This window comes from Argopecten irradians, chromosome 14 (genome assembly GCF_041381155.1).
Source record: "Argopecten irradians isolate NY chromosome 14, Ai_NY, whole genome shotgun sequence".
NCBI lineage: Eukaryota > Metazoa > Mollusca > Bivalvia > Pectinida > Pectinidae > Argopecten > Argopecten irradians.
Window position 1 is genome coordinate 17240841 of NC_091147.1, and position 18330 is coordinate 17259170.

The 18330-nt window shown below is 36.3% G+C and overlaps 1 protein-coding gene across 1 annotated transcript in view; it reads left to right on the forward strand.

The window, feature by feature from the left end:
• Nucleotides 1–220: 220 nt before the first annotated feature.
• Nucleotides 221–18330, forward strand: part of LOC138307068 (glutamate receptor ionotropic, kainate 2-like) — a 29130-nt gene continuing 11020 nt past the window's right edge. The window contains exons 1-10 of the mRNA XM_069247696.1: nucleotides 221–251; nucleotides 374–514; nucleotides 2889–3263; nucleotides 13545–13735; nucleotides 14553–14738; nucleotides 15362–15478; nucleotides 16290–16469; nucleotides 17058–17149; nucleotides 17462–17552; nucleotides 17842–18169. Of these exons, the coding sequence (XP_069103797.1) occupies nucleotides 221–251; nucleotides 374–514; nucleotides 2889–3263; nucleotides 13545–13735; nucleotides 14553–14738; nucleotides 15362–15478; nucleotides 16290–16469; nucleotides 17058–17149; nucleotides 17462–17552; nucleotides 17842–18169 (1732 nt within the window). The remainder of the gene's footprint in view (nucleotides 252–373; nucleotides 515–2888; nucleotides 3264–13544; nucleotides 13736–14552; nucleotides 14739–15361; nucleotides 15479–16289; nucleotides 16470–17057; nucleotides 17150–17461; nucleotides 17553–17841; nucleotides 18170–18330) is intronic.

Consider the following 18330-nt stretch of genomic DNA (forward strand, 5'->3'; position numbering starts at 1 on the left):
ACATCTGTAAGTGGAGAAGAAGATTTTTGAAATTTTAGTCAATTTACCCCTTTTGGCCCCTCCAACAGCCCCCTGGGGGGAAGGTGTCATATAATTCACAAATTTGATTGGCCTTAAGCCTTTCAAGGTTTGTGCAAAATTTCAAATGAATTGCTTCAGCTGTTTTTGAGAAGACGAAATTGTAAATTGTTTACGAACACATGACGGACGACGCACGACGATGGACAAAAGGCGATTAGAAAAGGTCTCAGGTGACCTAAAAATAGAGCTGCAATTATTACAATTAACAATGGTTATCAACACTTTAATATTGTATCATTCCGTATTATGTTCATATAATATAATAATACTTAATGACTTTCCCTTTTTCTAGGTATTGTACGAGGACCGTGTGAAGGTTCTTGTGATGAGCAGACGACCATTAAAAGCGTTGCGGGTCTCAATGACGTAATTTCTGCCAAAATTACATGGGCTTACGTAGACGTATTGGAGCCCTATATTATTCTCAACAAAGGTACGTTAATTTTTCTGTCATTTAACATATAAACATTTTTGACGGGATTGAATATTTGTCTGTTTGATTACTTTAACGTCCTATTAACAGCTAGGGTCATGTAAGGACGGCCTCCCATGCATGCAGTGTGTATCGTGTGTGAAGTGCGAGGTGCGTGTTTTGGGAGACTGCGGTATATTCATGTTGTGTCTTCTTGTATAGTGGAACTGTTGCCCTTTTTATAGTGCTATATTACTAATGCATGCCGCCGAAGACATCAAGCAACACACCCCACCCGGTCACATTATACTGACAACGGGCGAACCAGTCGTCCTACTCCCTGTATGCTGAGCGCTAAGCAGAAGCAAAAACTACCACTTTTATAGACTTTGGTGCGTCTCGGCCAGGGGACAGAACCCAGAGCCTTCCTTACAGAGGCGAGCTATCAACTCAAGGCCAAAAGTTGAGGCGGTGCCAAGGGAGACATTTAAGAGAAAAGATAATATCATAAATTTAGTCGCCTTTTACTATCATGCAATAGGGGCAGCTGGTACAATTCTAACACCCTACTGGCAGGGATTAAATACGTCAAATTGATATTTACGTTTACACTTGAACAAAAAAAATGTACGTCGGTGAAGGACCGCTTATGAAGACGCATTTTCCCAAAACACTGTTAGGAAACAACTGCTGGATAGTTTTGAAATATTTTACAGATATTTTAGTAAACATAAGTTTGCACATATGTTTAGCAGACCTAATGATATCTTGTTCTTCTAAGCATTTTTGTTTGTTTGTTTGTTTGATTTATTAACATCCTATTAACAGCTATGGTCATGTAAGGACGGCCCTCCCATGTATGCGTAGTGTTGCGTGTATGTTGTGCAAGGTGCGTGTTTTGAGAGACTGCGGTATATTCGTGTTGTGTCTTCTTGTATAGTGGAACTATTGCCCTTTTTATAGTGCTATATCACTGAAGCATGCCGCAGAAGACACGAAGCAACACCCCCCACCCGGTCACATTATACTGACAACGGGCGAACCAGTCGTCCCACCCCCGTATGCTGAGCGCTAAGCAGGAGCAGAAACTACCACTTTTATAGACATTGGTGTGTCTCGGCCAGGGGACAGAACCCAGAGCCTTCCTCACAAGGGCGAACGCTCAACTCAAGGCCAAAAGTGAGGCGGTGCCAAGGGAGGCATTAGGAAGGATAAAGTCAGTTAGGAAGAAGAGAAAAGATAAGATCCTAAATTTAGTCGCCTTTTACGATCATGCAATAGGGGCAGCAGGTACAATTCTAACGCCCTTCTGAGCATACCTAGGCTTTTAAGGTAGCAAGTCTTCTGACATTTTAATTGTACTTAAGAGGGCTCCATCTTTACTATTTTGCATATATTCTCTGTCAAGACATAAAATCCAATGTTATTATAATTACAGTATATTTTTGTTTGTTTGTTTGAGTTTTACGGCCCATCGACAACATCTCTTTATTGAAGTATATAAATACATACATCAATTTTTTAGCCTACCATCATCAGATGGTGGGCTATTCAAATCGCTTTTTGTCCGTGGTCCGTGGTCCGTCCGTCCGTCCGTTAACAATTCTTGTTATCGCTATTTCTCAGAAAGTACTGAAGGGCTGTGCTTCACATTTCATATGTAGGTTTCCCTAGGGCCATAGTTGTGCATATTGCATTTTGGGACCAATCAGTCAACAAGATGGCCGCCAGGCAGCCATCTTGGATTTTGATACTTAAAGTTTGTTATCGCTATTTCTCAGAAAGTACTGAAGGGATTTGTCTCAAATTTCATATGTAGGTTCCCCTGGGGTTCTAGTTGTGCATAATGCGTTTTTGGATCGATCGGTCAACAAAATGGCGGCCAGGCTGCCATCTTGGATTGTGATAGTTTAAGATTGTTATCGCTATTTCTCAGAAAGTATTGAATGAATCTGTCTCAAATTTCATTTACAGGTTCCCCTATGGCCCTAGTTGTGCATATTTCGATTTGGGACCGATCGATCAACAAGATGGCTGCCAAGGAGCCATCTTGGATTTTGATAGTTGAAGTTTGTTACTGCTGTTTCTCAGAAAGTACTGAAGCGATATCTCTCAAATTTTATATGTAGTATGTTTGCAAAAGTTTTAAAAGCGGAGAAAAGATCCCTCTTTCCATTGTCAGACATAGATCATTCATTGGTGGGCGCCAAGATCCCTCTGGGATCTCTTGTTGCACCTGCATTTGCTAGAATTGCATTTGAGCTAAAAACAACTTATTTTGCATAACTGAATTCTGCGTTTTAATACTACTTTGTCGCGGAGACTTCATTTAACCATTCCTACTTACCCTCGAAATTAAAGTTGCGTTGAATTCAATTATGTATCTCTTGTTTAGTAAATAGAATGCTCGACTCGGACATTGATCTCATTTTGCTCTTGGCCGATGTGGATTATCACCTGAACTTCTCTTCCATACTACCTGACAACCAGACCCGAGTTCTACAGTGGGCGATTCCAAGTTTTGTAAACGAGGAAGAGAGTGACAGAATTTTACTAAATAATTGTGGATCTAGCTCAACGTTCATGTCTATTAGTGAGAATAATGAAGATACGGTTGATACCTGTTGGACCGCGACACAGGCAGATTTCAATTATGATAAGAATAAAAGCAGTCGACTGCACAACCCAACCGGGAACGCTTTGGTGGATATCATTGCTTCTTTAGCCAGTCATCTCAAGTGGTCATCGACCTTTGTGTTGACCGATAAAGGTAAGATATGGTCTAAAATTTATACTTAACCGGCATTTGTATTGATGGAATACACTCGTTATATATATCAGCTTATATATATATATTGTTCCTCAATTCATCACCGGCAGAAAACATTCAATTTCAGTTCGTGGGTCGATGTGTGTGGCAAAATATTGTTTGACTGCAAGGGTGTAATTGATCCTGTCAGCAAAGAGGTTGTTTCTTTTGACTTTTGTGAGTAACCCCCAAGTGTTTGAAAAGGTTTTTTATGACAAGAACAATAACTCCTGGACCAAAAGTAGCAAACAAAGAACACGGGAGATAAACAATTGTAAAAAGAGGCAATAGGAAATATGCCCAAAAGAAACCCCGAGTCAGAGAGTACTCGTATCTCCTGCCTTTTTGTTTGATTGATTAACGTCCTATTAACAGCCGAGGTCATATAAGGACGTATGAAGGTCGAGGTGCGTGTTTTGGGAGACTGCGGTATGTTCGTGTTGTGTCTTCTTGTAAAGTGGAACTGTTTTCTTTTTCATAGTGCATTAACACTTATAAGCCATGGGCAAAGAGGGTCCCACATGCACCCCCAAACCTCCGAACCAATATTCTTCTTAACCCTTATGCCCCACTGATCACAAATCAAAATGTTAACATTGCATAAGTTGGGATGAATTTCCGGTTATGACGTCATTAAGATGGCCGCTATCTCGAATTTTACTAAAAATGAATAATAGTAATAACATTTACTTTTTTTCTACTGAAATAGACAAATGAGGTATCAAAATGACCACAATACAACAACAAAAACATATCAGGATCAAATAATCCAATATATGTAGTGATTTTTACCCAGGAAATGAAAACATCGGATTTCACAAAGGACCTTTTTCACGAATATTTGGCTTGACGCAGCAAAATGTTTTCTAACAGGAAACTATAACTTCTTATAAGTGTTTTGACCACTTATCAATCAGTTTAAACAACAACAACAACAAAAACCAATGTTAACATTGTATAAGTTCCGGTTATGACGTCATCAAAATGGCCGCAATCTCTAATTTCACTAAAAAAAGAAAAATAGTCATAACATTGACATTTTTCAACTGAAATAGACAAATGAGGTATCATTTGGTGATTTTTCAGCAAATTTTTCATATTTGGCTTGACGCAGCAAAAATGTTTTCTAACAGGAAACTATAACTTCTTATAAGTGTTTTGACCACTTATCAATCAGTTTAAACAACAACAACAACAAAAACCAATGTTAACATTGTATAAGTTCCGGTCATGACGTCATCAAAATGGTCGCAATCTCCAATTTCACTTAAAAAAATAAAATAGTCATAACATTGACATTTTTCAACTGAAATAGACAAATGAGGTATCATTTGGTGATTTTTCAGCAAATTTTTCATATTTGGCTTGACGCAGCAAAAATGTTTTTCAAAAACAAATTATTATTCGTATTCAGTTATTTGATCACTTATCAATCTGTTTAAAAAACAAAAACAAAAATATATAGAAATGCAAAAAAGAGAATTATTGTTATACCCTCATTAGGTTTTCAAAACATCACCGGGTGCGTATAATCTGCATATGCTAGTTTTCGAACTCCAAACCGCTGATACTACAGTTTCATGGTGTATTATAATTTCCTCAAATAGAAAATTGACTATTGACGATTTATAAGTAGAAAAAAATAATCTAAAGTTGACAGAATATCTAGGTGGGACAAGTCACAGTTTAACATAATCCATTTTTATGTTTGAAATTTTGGAGATTAGAAGCGTCTTAAAAATAATATCCATTATCATTGTGCGTGCTCTCTCGCCTCACTGCTCTATCCACTACAGAGACTCGACATGTCTGATAGCCGGTAGTTCAAATCAGAGTAATCGAGATATCAGTATCGAATTCGTCGAAAGCCAGAGCGTCTTTTCAATGTCGATGAACTGATGTGACACTATATTACCAGTGTTGTTCTAGCCTGTCATTTTTCATGACCCATCGTTGGCCAGAGTTCATATCAGGAACAACAGGTTCAGAGATTAGGGATCTCCCTCAGATTCTAACATATCGTATATGCTGTTTAAGACTTCTCCGGCATAATGGAAATTACACCAGATCCACATTCTTCGAATGCACATAATTGGTATGAAGTACCATGCATCAATTTTGTGGACCCTCGTGCGACCATAAATGGCACAGGTGATATCATCGAGGTCATTAATAAGGCCAGAAACGTTTTTCATTGGTCTGACTTTTCCCACTCCCTTGAAGGCGCTGGTTGTGTAACATCTGGTGTATGAGTAAAGAGACCATTGAAGACTCTCCAGAAAAAAAATATCTACAGTGCTTTCCAGACTTGGCAAATAGTGGAACTTCACAGCAGACCTCATTTATGACCTCAAAGAATCCACCTGTGCCATATATGGTCACTGAGGGTTCACAAGAATGAGGCATTGTGCTTCATACGAATTAAGGAGAACCACCTCAACCCTTCGCAGAATGTGGATTCTGGTGTCTTTTCCATCATTTCTGGGAAGTCTGGAACATTATATACGATATGTGAATCACTATGTTGGAGCCGATGTTTCTTATGTTAACTCTGTCCATGGACGGTTGACACGTTAGAACCACGATGGTAACCCGGTAATGTAATGTCACATCAGCTCATCGCCATCGAAGACAAAGAACTAGTGAAAGAAATATGTGACACTGTATTAACCATCTGACATTTCCTTCCGTTTTACACAGGAAATAACAATGGATGTGCTCATTCTAAAAGACACAAAACGTTTTGGAAAGTGTTATGGTATTTACGGAATGACAGGCTTACCTCAGTTTTAATTTGATACCATATAGCTATTAGTTGGCGTTTTGCTGTAATAATTCAGTTGAGTCTATAAAATTTCGAACATGAAAATGGATGATTTTTAAGTCCCACTTAGATATTCAGCCAACTTTAAATTCAGCCAACTTTAAATTCAAATTTGTTAAGATCTAAATCGTCAATAGCCAATGTTATATTCAGGAAATTTGAAGACACCGGGAATCTGTAGTGGCGGCGGTTTGGAAAAAAATATGCCCTGTATACGCATTCGATGGTGTTTTGTAAACCAAATGATGGTATAACAAAATTCCCTTTTGCATTTCTATATATTTTTGTTATTGTTTTAACTGATTGACAAGGGATCAAATAAGTGAATACGAATAATAATTTGTTGTTTGGAAACATTTTTGCTGCGTCAAGCCAAATATGAAAAATTAGCTGAAAATTTCCCGTTTTTAAGCTTAAAATCTTATTTTTTGATTTCCTGAATACAAATCATAACATATATTGGATGATTCGGTACTGATATGTATTTGTTGTTCTATTGTTGTCATTTTGATACCTCATTTGTCTACTTCAGTTGAAAAATGTCAATGTTATGACTATTTTTTACTTTTTAGTGAAATTCGAGATGGCGGCCATTTTGATGAAGTCATAACCGGAACTTATACAATGTTAACATTGGTTTTTGTTGTTGTTTAAACCGATTGATAAGTGGTCAAAACACTTATTAGAAGTAATAGTTTGCTATTGGAAAACATTTTTGCTGCGTCAAGCCAAATATGAAAAAAAAATTGCTAAAAAATCACCATTTTTGAGCTTAAAATCCGATTTTTTCATTCCTGGGTAAAAATCACTACATATATTGGATTATTTGGTACTGATATGTATTTGTTGTTCTATTGTGGTCATTTTGATACCTCATTTGTCTACTTCGGTTGAAAAATGTCAATGGTATGACTATTTTTCATTTTTTAGTGAAATTCGAGATGGCGGCCATCTTGATGACGTCATAACCGGAAGTTCATCCTTATTTATGCAATGTTAACATTTTGATTTGTGATCATTGGGTCATAAGGGTTAAGAAAAATATTCGTTCGAAGGTTTGGGGGGGTGCATGTGGGACCCTCCTACCCATGGCCTATCAAGCAACACACCCTACCAGGTCACATTATACTGACAACGGGCGAAACAGTCGTCCTACTCACTGTATGTTGAGCGCTAAGCAGGAGCATACACTGCAAGTAGGACGTTAGAGTTGTATCTGCTGCCCCTATTGCATGATCGTAAAAGGCGACTAAATTTAGGATATTATCTTTTCTCATCTATCTTACTAAATTTATTCCTCCTAACGTCTCCCTTGACTATGTCTTACTTATGACCTTTTGTGGAGCGCTCGCCTCAAGTCACCGATATTCCGTCAATTATGGTTAAATATGTACAAATTTACTACCAATATATTCCTAAATAAGTTTTCTCCGTGGAAACATGCATGATTTTTTTTAAAAGATGTTATATATTTAGACATATTACTTAAAATCATGGCCACAGTTTATACTTTTAAATTGTGCATTTAAAAACTACTTTTGAGATCATGTTACTGCCAATATGTGCACAAGTTTAGATGGAACCATCTTTAAATCCCAGCCTCACATACAATATAGAGAGGATATGTCGAGGCTATGGATATTTGGTGTTTTTTATTTTTTATGAGGAGGACGACGATTTTGATAAAGTTGCCAGTTCCATTGCTTTAAAGACAGGAGAAACGAACCCTTTATGTGTAGAAAATGTTGTGGCAAATTATGATGAAAACGAATTTCTATCACTGTACTTTTTTCTCTGACGTCTTCTACTTACTACTACAAGGCCTGGTCAATTGTACAGATAGCCAGATCGATGTGGCTAGAGTTGATACGCCCAACACGGAAATTTGGCTCTCTGTGCAATTGATCAGGCTCCGCGCGCCTGCGCCTGCATTCGTAATATATGCTTCTAATACTAATCAGCATCCATGATGGAATGAATTATAAATATTTCTTTATTCATTAACATTTCAAAAATATGTAAATAAAATAATAATCGTCCACCCACTATGACGAAACGAGAATATTAAGTGTGCAAATTAAACAAATCAATTATATTTATACCATAGATGTTGTTTGATGAATAAGTGATTATGATCAAATGTTCAATACATATTAATAGAGTATTTGGATGTAGATAATAAGTGTGTACAATCTATAATGGTGCGTGTGTATATGTGTAAGTGTGTGTGTAATGGTGTGTATATGGATATGTATGTGTATATCTATTCAAGTGTGTATTTACAGCGTGTAAGCATGCATATATGTAATGTATGTATGTACATGTAGGTATGTATGCGCATGGGTGTATTTGTCTACATGTATGCAGGCTTATGTACTTATTTATATTGCATGAATCGGTATTTTTATGAAAATAAAAAGAATAAAAGAAAATGCTCACAAAATTCAATATTCTCAACTCTGAATGGAAAAAAAAGAAAGGAAAAAAAAAACGAATTTACATTTACATTTCAAAATGTCCCGGAGAGGAGCACCTAGTTATTGCTACTGATAAAGTGACAGGCTATCATGAGCAGAGTCGTGAAAATTTATCGATTGAAAAGGAACTATTAATTACAATATGGTATTGGGCCAATAAGAAATCGCACATGGAAATTGTACGGACAAAAGGCATAATACACACATCTGCACTTTATAAACTCAACACACCGCATATATGAGAGACCGTCCTTTCACGACCTTGGCTGTTAATAGGACAATAATTTAAACAAACAAAAGTGAGACTTTTATTTGTGTTGTGTCTTCAATTAGTGATACTCTTGCCTTTTTCTTACTGCTTTGTCTGTGAATCATGCCGTGGAAGACGCCGAATAACACACCCCACTATTACATTATGTGCAATGTATATATTAACAATTTGAAATATTCTTTGTTTACTTGTATCTTCCTATTAACAGCCAGTGTCATGTAAGGACGGCCTCCCATGTATGACGTGTGTAGCGTGTATGTAGTGCGAGGTGTGTATTTTGGGAGACAGCGGCATGTTCGTGTTTTGTCTTGTATATAGTGGAACCTTCTTTATAGTGCTATATCAATGAAGCACCCCACCCGATCACAATATACTGACAATGGACGACCTAGTCGCCCTACACCCTGTATGCTGAACGCTAAGCAGCAGCAGAAACTACCACTTTTATAAACTATATGGTGTGTCACGGCCAAGCAATAGAAATCGCTTATCAAATAGTTTTCATTTCTGACTTTCAGATGGAAATCTTTGCATTTCCTGTATAAACAACCCATTTACTCTAAATCATTGACGTTAGTGTTCTCACGCAGTGAAGGAGAAAATGAGGACATTAGCTACATCAATGGATATCTTTAATACCGTTGAATACATAAAGTTAAGGCAACTTGCCTGCTTCTTATCATACGCTGTTGATCAATATTTCGCTCATACTCTAGTGAAATCCACGTTTAAATAACATATAATACAAGACAAAAATTTGCAGAATCAAGTGATATATATATACATGTACCATATAGCCGCGAGTTCTTGAAGTGATCGCGAATTTGTGATCAAAGAAAATGATCGGCTATGTGGTACTTAAAGCCGCATATTCCGTATCTTTTAGGGTCCGTAAATCAACAAAAGAAAATTAGTGTACATATATTATAAAAAGTTATCAACTTTCCCCTAATTACACACCAAAAAAGTCCCGAGTTCAAAAGAAATTTATGATGAAAAGTTCAATATCCAGACTGTTTGAATATGCACACCGCGCCATTTTCAATGCTTAGACGATCACGTGACTTTCAAGACAAACGAAATTGCGTGCCCAGTCAAAAGTGTGTCGTTCATGTTAGCAGGAACTTCTACGGAAGACTTGTTACTTATCATGAACATGTGAATGTTTGTTATGTGATTAATTGTTTTTTCTTTGAAAGAGTCCCCAGAACAATATATATACATTATCGTCGTGTACACATACTTCCATTCGGTCATTTTGAGTGTTTACAATACGGCGATCGGTTGACTATGCTTTGGCTAATTTCCGGGTGCCAACGGAGGGAATTTTTGTTGCAACGGTCATTAAACTTATAAAATACATGTTGCGATACAATACATCGTACTAGACTAGATAATAAATTGTACAAAAATGTACCTGCTTACCAGATATATAAATAATGGTATTGATAAATAATGAAAAAGACAAGATACATCGTACTAGATGCAGACAAAAATGGTTATCTACATGTAAATCTCTGGTGATACTTCTTTAAATAAATATCTCAGACGATATTTAACTTGCCTTGGATAACAATTTGTTTTATAAAGGTCCAAATGAAATACAATAATAAATCAAGTAAAATAAGCACGGAGAGCAAACTTGACATTATATGCATTTTTGTTCAAAGTCTTATGTATATACATGTATACATATCAATGTGTGATAAAAGAAAATCACCATGTACCGCCACAAACGAGTATAAAGTGTATACATGTATGTATATTTCTGATATTTATGTTTGAAAAGCTCCATGTTCGTTAAAAATATGATGATAAATTTCTGGTGAAACTATAAACATTTGGTTATATGATTTCAAGGAATACAGAAAATTACAAAAAATACATAAGAAAGAAATGGGTTGATGTTGAAATAAGGCGGTTTAGTGTGTGTTAAACGTTCTGAATGTCTAACATGCAATTATGTATATATTTTCTGTGTAGATAATGAAGACAGCTCTCTTGGTTTAATTTGTGATGTACATATAACTTGCCAATGAACCATATAGCTATCATATTATATGATGTCCAGAATTTGCCTCTGAATCAAATGAATCAGAAACATGTATATAATGAAAGACCTAGGTGTTTCTTATACATTCATATACATTGTAAAGTGTGCATGTACACATATTATGCATTGAATTTTAAGTCAATAAAACATTACTGGAGTTCAAAATTGCATCAAGTAGTAAATAAGCTGACCGTAGCATGTGATTCTCATGTCATCAGAGTAATTGCAATAAAAATTCATTGTTTAGTATGTATATTAGATAAAGTCTAACCAAGTGAAAAATCTAACTGTATTAGATTATTTTGTTAGTTAATTATATATATTCAAGCAATCCTAATTCCTTTAGTGTGATATTGCTCCGAACACTCAGAAGAGTTACTAAGAGCTTTTACCTGTAGACCTTGATTGACCTGGACTAATTAAAGTTATTGTCAGTCTATTCCTTTCTAATTCAATCAAAACTTTGCAACTTAAAAATAGTCAATAATGAATAATGCAATTTAACAACAGGCACCACAGGCTATTGTCTCTACAGATATATGGATATTCTTATATATGTGAAATATGTGTATTACACAACAAGATTTTTTTTATTACACATAGGGATATCTGTATATCTATAGAGCCAAAATCTTGAGATTTGACACTGACTTTTGACCCAAATAACCTTTGATTAAACAACTCTGATAAATGACATATATTATTTTAATTGGTTTATTGTTCATAAATTATTCAAAAGTTATACATACTAGGTATGTAAACATGCAATAATCATTATTCTTTTTTCATTTGTGTGAAGCAGAAATAAATTATTTAAGAATATCCTGGTGATAATAGTAAAGAATTATGCTAGGTTTGTACTACAAGTGTGAATCTGTCCTTCCTGATTGAAAATCATATCCTACACCAATCAATGCATGTTCCAACACCTGTTCAACATGTGTAAACAACACCACCACACTATAAAGTGTGATACAACTTCAAGTAATGCAAAGCATTTTTTCACTCCAATTGCGTTCCCAACGCAAGTCGCCAAACACGCCGTGCTGAGACCAGAGCTTTCAGCGGTGATGGAATGAAAAATCAATAAAGATACAAGGAAAATGAGGAGGGAATAGAAGAGAAAGAGAGAAATGAAACAAAAACGGAGGAGAAAAGGGAAGGATTGAGAAGAGTAAAAGATGAATATATTGTGTGCGCAGTGTGTGGAGAAAAGAGACCCAGACTATGGCACTGAGGATGTGATGCAAATATTATGTGTGAGTGATGTGATAAATGGTTACATAAGGGGAGGGGGTCGACTACGAGATTGTTTACTAGTACTTTGACATTTCCATGAGTTTTGTGATACAATTCTGAGATATTAACATTCCATTTAAAGTGAAGAAATTTTCAATGGTAGACTGAGGTGTGAAGAAATTTTCAATGGTAGACTGAGGTATATTCGTGTAGTGTTTTCTTGCATTAGAGGAACTAATACCCTTTTTACAGTGCTATCTCTCTTAGGCATGCCGCAGGGCATTTATACATTTAAACATTAAAGAAATTCAACAGTGAATTTAAAGAAACGGATCCTGGTCGTTTTACACTGGCAGGAAAATACCGGTTATCACACTAACACTTCCTCAACGTTGATCAACATTAGAAGCTACCTACCTAAATCGTAAATAATTGGGTGTCACAGCTTGAGCCAGGAAACAGTAGGCCTACTCAGAACTTACTCATTCATGAGCGCATGAAAGGCTTAGAATTGTCTTTTATGGTAATTTGTTTACAATAACTGCATGCTGATATTCACCTTTAAACTTGAGTATGTTTCTGAAAATGTGTCTTTATTTACATATCCCAACGTACAGTGCGTCATCTGGACGACGCTAAATATTTACGTCAAAATGTATGTGGACCTTTTACATACAGAACGATGTGATCAATGCCTCAAATGGCCAGAAAAAATAATGAAGCTTAAAGATGCTCCACCGCTGACAAATGGGATTTTTTCACTATCAAAAACAGGATCAGACGATTGGGTATTTTTCTTCAGTTACAAAAGTTACTTACTTTACACCATTACCACCATTGAAAAGTTTGAGCTTCTACTTTTACTGTCGGCGGTGGAGCATCTTTAAAAAAGTATATTATTTTGTGTAAGGCCCCCAATTTTTACGGGGGAATATATAGATCAAATATGAAGCGACTAATCGGGCGGTTTCATTGAGTAAGCCCTTCAAACCTATTACCAAGATTTTATCGGATAATTTCGTCACTTTGGTGTTTGTTCTTTGTTTTAATGCTAAGATGTAGGTAAGTGTAAATATAGTGATTGTATTTCACTTTTATGTTCACCATGCTTGCATTGAGCAATTCCTCTAAGAATATATTCAAATGGGCCCGTTAGAATATATTGCTGCATACATGCATGGTTAACATAAGATTGAAATCCAATCACTGTTCTGAGAGATAAAAACCCACCGCGTAACCTGTATAATCCCGCATGCAGAATGATCCTAGTATTTCATTTCAGCATTTCAACAAATGTCCATGTTTTGATTAGAAGGTAACGATTCGTGGACATTTCTAATTCATTTAATTTCTAAAATATATGATCTTGTTTTGATAGACGAGAACCTAAATGCCCTCGTTAACGGTCTGTCTGCTGCTGGTATTTCTGTGGTTGACGGAATGATGCCGGATATCATGTCTCCGAGATTTGAACGAGATTTCCTCGCCAGGATTGACTTAGCTGTCAGAGAACTTCCCAACATAACCATAGTATGTAGCATGGAATGCGTCAGAACCCTTCTGAAAAAGGTAATGACAAAAAGGTGATTTTGATTGTTTGTTTGATTACGTTTGAATAACGTCTTATTAAAAGCCAGGGTCATGTTAGGACGGCCTCTCTTCTATGCAGGGTAAAGTGCGAGGTGAGTGTATTGGGAGACTACGGTACGTTCGTGTTGTGTCTTCTTGTATAGTGTAACTGTTGCCATTTTAAAGTGCGATATCACTGAAGCATGTCGCCGAAGACACCAAGCATTACATCCAACCCGGTCACATTATACTGACGGGCGAGTTACTCGTCCCACTCCCTTTATGCTGAGCGCCTTATAAGCAAGAGCAGAAACTACCACTTTTATAGACTCTGGTGTGTATCGGCAAGGAGACAGAACCCATAGCCTTCCTCACAGGGGCGAACGCTCAAGTCAATGCCAAAAGTAAGGGGTTCCAGGAAAGGCATTAGGAAAGATAATGTCAGTTAGGAATAAGAGAAAAGATAATATCCTAAATTGAATCGCCTTCTACAATCATGTAATAGGGGCAGCGGATGATTTTGATAACGAACTGATTAATAATTTCCAAAAAGAGTGGTAATCCGAATTAACAATGACTGATATAATCACCATTAAAATTCATGTATAACATAATGTTTTCATATGTAAAGTTTAGTTCAAAATGACAGAACAATGTAATGGTCTATAAGTAGTAATATAGAAGTAGCTTTGGTTTGGTGCGTAAATGGAGCACCAGTATAAGAACAGATATTTTATAGTATTCAATATATTCCAATAGCTTAAGGTAATGACACACCTTTTCTGCTTCCCTTAAACACAATTTTCTCCCTTTTCAGCCGTTTTCTATCGCTCGCCGGGAAGTCCAGCGCTATGCCATGCGTCACATGACCCGATGGTTAATCGTCACGTTCGGTGACCACTCGGCTGCTGACCAGTTGACTGACCTGGAAACAAATCTTGACAATGTAGTGGTCATCGTCCTTCCGGACGCATTTGTCCGGAAATCCCTTTTTGACGGGGACGTAAGTCATTATTTTTCTTTATCCTAAAAACACATTTGAAATCAAGTTTTCCGTTACTATGAGAATTATTGGAGATCATGTTCATTTTGTTTGCCAGGGTTACGAAATTAAATGCCATAATGAACATTTTGTATGAATGATCCGCAAACTTGTTTTCGGTTTTGAGATATAAAGACTTTGGGCTGAGCTCTCAAGAAAAATTACATATATCATGGTTGTTGTAATTGTAAAGGTTCACTTGATAAGTTAGCCATTGGCGTACTGTACTGTTGCTTTGGAAGGCAATTCATAGGATGATACCCGACCATAAAATACTTTGTAATATCAATTATGAGTTATGCCTAACATCATAAAAGCTTGCATAGGTTTATGGTATTTTAGAGATACGATACCTTATTTAGGATCTGCTGTATGCCGCTGTGCTATTCCGTATGTTTGTACTATACAAAGGATAAGGGTTCACTGATTTCAAGTATACACAGGATGAACATATCATTGTCTTGCAAGGTGTTCCTACAGGCAAACACCAAGCTCTATAACATATTTGCCGATGTCATTGGTATTACGAAAGAAATTATGTGAGGATATCAACAGTTGTAAAAAAATTTTTACCAATTTTACAGGGGGTACAAACATACATACAGAATGTTTTAAGTGATATTGGTAGCAGTTACAATCTATCTTACTGCAAAGAAAATACCACTCTCATCAAAAGGCTGACGATGCAGAAATTCGTCACGGTAAGCGTTTTTGTCATAAACAATTTTGATTATTTTATAGTATACGAATGTATTTGGTGGTTTAAATTTGATTGTTTTGATAACAGCCAGGTTGATTATAGGACCGGCATTCCATATATCTTTTATATCACTTCTGTGAATTTCTAGTATATGATTTAGGAGACTATTGTATGCTCCTATTGCTACCTTGTAATTTACAATTTTTTGTCCGATTACAAATACTATCGCACTGAAATATGTCAAAGACAGAACACACGACCTACTTAAACTAAACGGACAAACACTGATTATGATGTGGCAGGGACAGATCGCAGATGTTTCCTGAATGTTCATTTCAAAGCTTTAAAAGTGTTCCACCGGTGACGAATGGTATTTTTTTTCTATCAAAAAACAGGAGCGGACTAATTTATATTTTTGATCATTGAATAGTTTGATCTTCTCATTTTAATTCAAGCCAAAATTTTTTTAAAAAAAATATGAAAAAACCTGCGTCCCAAAAAAATCTGTGGAACTGTTCTATATTGAATGAAGTACGGATTGCGCATGCACCAAAATCATAATAAATTATCAATTATTGTTAAAGTCATGCTCTATCGGCGGCGGAAGATCTGTACGCGAGGTGGTTTTTGTCAATGAAGACGTTAGGAAGAAGCGGACATAAGATATCAACTTTAGTCACATTTTATGCAACGAATGCAGCAGATATAATTATAGCACCCTGATTTCAGAGTAGGCGTCCTTGAGTAGGGTATGTTTGTTTTACAATGGTTTGTATATTAGTACATACAACCTTTTCTATACTTTAATCCAGAACAACAAAGTGATGTGTCGGTGGGTAGCTATTGAGGCACTGATGTGGACCAGTGTCGGAAGACGATTCTCAACCGTCGGACATATCCGGGATTCCGGCAGATTACTCACTTCCAGCGATATATTCCCTAACACAAAATTTGGATTCAATGGACGAGAACTTCTTGTATCTACCAATGTTGTAGGTTAAATTTTGTAACATTAACAATTTATCAATGTTAATGTAGTTTTAACATTAGAATTGTGCTGTTTGCACATCTCCATTTATTAGCGACATATAAAACTGACTGATAAACTTGCTTAAAGAAGTGATAAAATCAAGTAGCTGACTCATTCCATGCTGCAATAAAACACCAATAAGATTTCATGTGGAATAATATGGCTTTTGTTTTTTTCCTTCCTACGTCCCCGTTTTTTCTGTTGTGGAAATTAGAAGATGGCACAAGTCCAAATGCAAGATACGATGTGTATATTTTGGAATAACGTTGTAGAACGAACTTCATAATTTGTTTTAGTATAAAAGAATTGCTAAAATAAGAAATAATCGTATTATAGTAAATGTCCATCGGTAGACAGGATAAAAGGTGTTAACAGGTTACCATTAAACTTAATGGAATATGTATCAATCATTTCTATCTCTTTTTTATGTATGTCATTTAATTTTGAATTGTAATCTAATAACCCGTGTTGTACCTTAGCATGAATTTGAGGAAAATAAACAAAACTGTTGAAACTATTGTATTAATTCTGACCCTGTTGCTATTTACAGTGGTATCCCTTTGTAACGAAACACGAAAACATGACCTTCAGCGGGTTCTGTATGGACATGTTGGATCATCTGGCAGTAAGCTTAAACTTCACGTAAGTTTGGGTATATTTAACATTTCACATTGTGAAAGTACGAAACTTGACAAGTTTCGGAACAAATATGAGCCTCACAAAGCATAGACATTCACATAGGACGGCAAGTTGCCCTTAAAGTTATAATCAGTTTATATGGTGTTAAGACCAACTAACCATCCTAAAAATATGCCTACCGATGATTACTCTTGATAAAGGAATACGCTATTTTGCCCCACCAGTAATTCCTGACATATACGTGTATGGCATATCCTATAATACATATAGCATACATAGATAGTCAGTAATGGTTTTAACTCTTTTACTGTTTAGGTACCATTTGATCATGCCGGTAGATGGCGCTTGGGGAATGCAGTTCGACAACGGTAGCTTCAATGGTTTAGTCGGTCAAATGCAGCGAAACGTAAGTCAAATATATAATAGATATTCAACAACAGAACCAATCGGGGATTTCGAAGTAAAAGCATTGAAACTGGAAATTATGTCAAAAGATTAAACCGGTGTAAGATCTCTTCTAAAACCTTATTTTAAAAAGAATGATGAATTAGTGTTCTTTTCTTTAATATTAAAAAAATACCAGTTCAGTGTTCATTTTGAGGATGTCAGCATTCTATGTTGTCTTGACAAGTGTTCATTAACCATTTAATCTAAACTTTTTTTTTAGTTTTGTATGTTTTTTTTTATTTCTCCAGGAGATAGACTTGACGGTAGCACCGATGTCAATTCAGACAAATCGAGAGGCAGTCATGGACTTTAGCTATCCGTATTTCTATGAGCCAACTGTAATGCTCCTCAAAAAACCTGACCCCTCCGACAAAAAATGGCGGACGCTGATCGACCCGTTCACGACCACTGTGCTGATCTGTATAGGGATATCCCTGCCGACCGTGTCCTTCATCATGTGTATGTTGGAGTACCTGAGTCCCTATTACAGAGGTTTACCTGACAGAGCGTCCATGAGGGGCCTCCATCACTATTCAGACGCGTTCTGGTACCTTTACGGAGCCCTCCTCACACAAGGTATACGTAATACCAATCTGATTGAAATACAGATCCTTATAACCACTCCGTTATATAAAGGATCTGACAATATCTCATAGGGGGTCACGTCCAGACGACCTTTATACCACGTGGTCTTCATATCAGATACATTTTCTAAACCTTGTCACATCCATTAAAAA